The sequence below is a fragment of the Sinocyclocheilus anshuiensis genome, unplaced genomic scaffold (assembly GCF_001515605.1).
Source record: "Sinocyclocheilus anshuiensis isolate Anshui unplaced genomic scaffold, SAMN03320099.WGS_v1.1 scaffold50, whole genome shotgun sequence".
NCBI lineage: Eukaryota > Metazoa > Chordata > Actinopteri > Cypriniformes > Cyprinidae > Sinocyclocheilus > Sinocyclocheilus anshuiensis.
Window position 1 is genome coordinate 2,048,011 of NW_015542382.1, and position 3,148 is coordinate 2,051,158.

The following is a 3,148-nucleotide window of genomic DNA, read 5'->3' on the forward strand; positions in this document are numbered from 1 at the left end:
TTTTTTTTTTTTTTTTTATGTTAGCATAAGTTGAAGCATAAGCATTTTTACAAATATGTTATATAAATACTTCATAAATGTTTTTTTACTATTTTGTTGATACAGTGAAATGAGTATTTTAAAGTGTGATTACGCTGAAAAAAATAATCCACTCAGAAATTGCTAGTAAATTTCACAATTAATTACAAAAACAGCAAGTGTAACAGTGAATTTTTTAAGTGGAAAGACTGAAAAAGTTACTCCAAAAATCTTCTGTTACAGTGTTTTTACAGTGTAATAGTATGATACTTTTCCCCTTTTTTTGATATTTTAAGCAGTTATGTTGTTAAGACAAGTGCAATTCATATATTTTAAAATGTGACTTTAGTGACTTCCAAATACTGTTTGGGTTCAAATTTCCCCTTTAATAAAAAAGAAAGAAAAATTAAAATGTCATGAAAACAACGCAAAAAGTGATAATGGTCCTAAAAATAAGCTTTCTGTTCTTTATGAAAAATAATATTTCTTTTTAATTCTCTTATTTTTCATATTTCAAAATCTCTTGATTTTGGTGTAAAATATCACCTGGACATGTTCTAGAAAGACTCCCTCCTGCAGTGATTTACTGCAAAGAACTTTAAATGTTTCTTTCTCTATTCCAAAGGTGTCCACTGTTCTTCCTGAGAAGCAGCGACAAATCGAGGATCTCCTGAGGGATTTGTGTTTGTACCAGGAACAGCTCTCCAAGCTCTCAATTTGGGCCTCCACTACAAAGAATCAGCTTGAGCAGTCCCCTACTGCAGTGGACCCAAAGGTAATCTCACAGATGTGATCAAGCACATATGTAGAACACACTACCCACAGTCTTGCTGTTTCATAATTCAGCTTTCGGTCTTATTTCAACTTTAGGCAATAATATTTAGCCTGGTGTGGTGTAGTGGTAGAGGCTCATGGCTGGCAACCATCACATTGCTTATTTGATCCCTTCATTCATCGACAAGGTGTTTTCAAAGATTAAGGAAACTTTAATGTTGTACTCTATTATAAAAGTCTGATTGAACTTTTTTAATGACCCATTGCTTTGCCGGTCAGGGTCTTTAGGGAAAAGAAAATAATATTATTTAACTGTCACCAACTCACTGGTCTTATTTTACACAATCTCTCAAATTTGTAGCAAGAGGGTTTTTAGACGACATAGACTGTCAATTTAATTAGACTCCCAGCATCATCTTCATACAGAGCTTCAGCTGCTCCCATCAAGACACGGGTTTCGCTTCCCTAGACATGGAACTAATGGGTTCAGGAAATCATTTGTTCTTTCAGTTACTAAACTTATTAAAAAATCAGTACATCTGTACTTAAGTGGTTTTGAATTGTTTGTGGCTGGTTTACTCTGATTTGGCTGTACTCAAGTTTATTATGATTTGCACATTGCTGCATGCTGTTTCTTTATACTTTTTTTTTTGTTTTGTTTTTTTCTTGTTAGTGGTGCTTGGCAAGGCAAGCATGACTATTACTATTGCTATTGTTGCTTTTCATAGTTAAGGGTATTTCTCCCCCAAAATCAATTAATTCTTCTTCTTTTTTGCCCCTTTTGATTTTGGAGTGACATGTGACCTGGACTAGATTGCTTGTTTAATGAGGGTTGTTGTTAATTTATTTTTATTTTGTGTAGATTGAGGAGGATGTAAAGGAAAAGAAACCAGCAGTGGAAGCCGTTTTGGCGAAAGAGAGACCACCATGCCAACCGGAGAAGGTGTTTAATCGACCATGAAATTATTAAATATGATCTTAGAAACGCTATGACTATGATATTAGATTACTCTGCACACTTCCCAGTAGTATCTACCATCGCTGTACTGTAATGTAATATATCAGACTATATCAGTCTATCAGCTTCATGGCATGAAACTTTATTTAATATAATTCTCCTGGATTGATGTATTCCAGGGGCAATTTGATGGCCTCAGTGCAGATTGGACATCCATTCAAGTTCTCCTTAAAGACTGGCGAGACAAATGTCAGCTCGAAGGTATGAAATCGCATAATGTGTGATGATTGAAGCTACAATAATATGCTATTAAAATTCACGCACATCTCATGTTGCTTATGTGATTTTGGATGTCTGAAAGTCTGAACAAAAGATCATTTGTTACTTTCCAGCCGTAACTTTGACTGGTAGTGCAGCAGGAGATGCAGCCCTTGATAAATTCAATAAATCCTGGATGGAGCTTGATGATTGGCTCACTCTTTTGGATCACATGGTCCAGACTCAGAGAGTAATGGTCGGAGATCTTGACGAGATCAACAAAATGACGGTGAAACTCAAGGTCAGATTGTGACGTCAGCTTGCAGCTCTTATTCCATTTCCACGGTAAAATACTTTGTTTACTGTCCTGCAGGGGCAGCATTTAATCTTTTCTCCATACTCCCTAAAGCAGCAAAGAGAATTTAGTTTAACCAAAAATTTAACCAACTTCCACCCTTTCTATGACCCTTAGAATTGCACAGGCTGTACAGTAAATGTTAATGACCTCTTATGATTGGCTAGCCTTTTCACATTTAAAATTAGCAGCAGACTAAACCTTATTATTATTAGTTAAGGTATTCATTCAAGGGAAATACTGTTCAGTTGAGCTGCAAAAATCATTAAGATGAAGAACCTCGAAGATGGCATTTAAACACTCAAGTCTTAAAGGCACAGCATTAAAAATAGGCCGTTAATTAAACAGAAAATGGTGTTTAAAAATGTAATTGTGGTTGGTACATATTGTGTTTGTGGGTGTGTGTGTGTGTTTTATATATATATTAGGGCTGGGCAAGTTAACGTGTTATTATTGCGTTAACGCATTAATTGATTAACGCCGACAATTATTTTATCGTACATTAATTACGTTTTTTATTATTGTCCAATGCTCACTGGCTCTGAATACACATACAGGTTAAGATTGCCTAGTGTGAGTACACCCGTATTCTCCCGCATCACCGCACACACGAGTGTCTACCCACCCGCACTCGCCCATCAAGTGTTGTCCCGCGCCGCACTCTGCTGCGTTAGGTCCCGCAATTTCCGGTCTCTAAGGTGCCTGTTATAATGTTATGATCGAGGCTCTGGACTTTGAGCATAACTTGTTTTTCTATAACAAACTATAAAATATTTTCTATAAAA

The 3,148-nt window shown here is 36.0% G+C and overlaps 1 protein-coding gene across 1 annotated transcript in view; it reads left to right on the top strand.

Annotated features, from left to right (window-relative positions):
- Positions 1-3,148, top strand: part of LOC107692624 (dystrophin-like) — a 101,683-nt gene that overhangs the window by 52,715 nt on the left and 45,820 nt on the right. The window contains exons 44-47 of the mRNA XM_016491777.1: positions 644-793; positions 1,655-1,735; positions 1,930-2,011; positions 2,143-2,309. Coding sequence (XP_016347263.1) covers positions 644-793; positions 1,655-1,735; positions 1,930-2,011; positions 2,143-2,309 — 480 coding nt within the window. The remainder of the gene's footprint in view (positions 1-643; positions 794-1,654; positions 1,736-1,929; positions 2,012-2,142; positions 2,310-3,148) is intronic.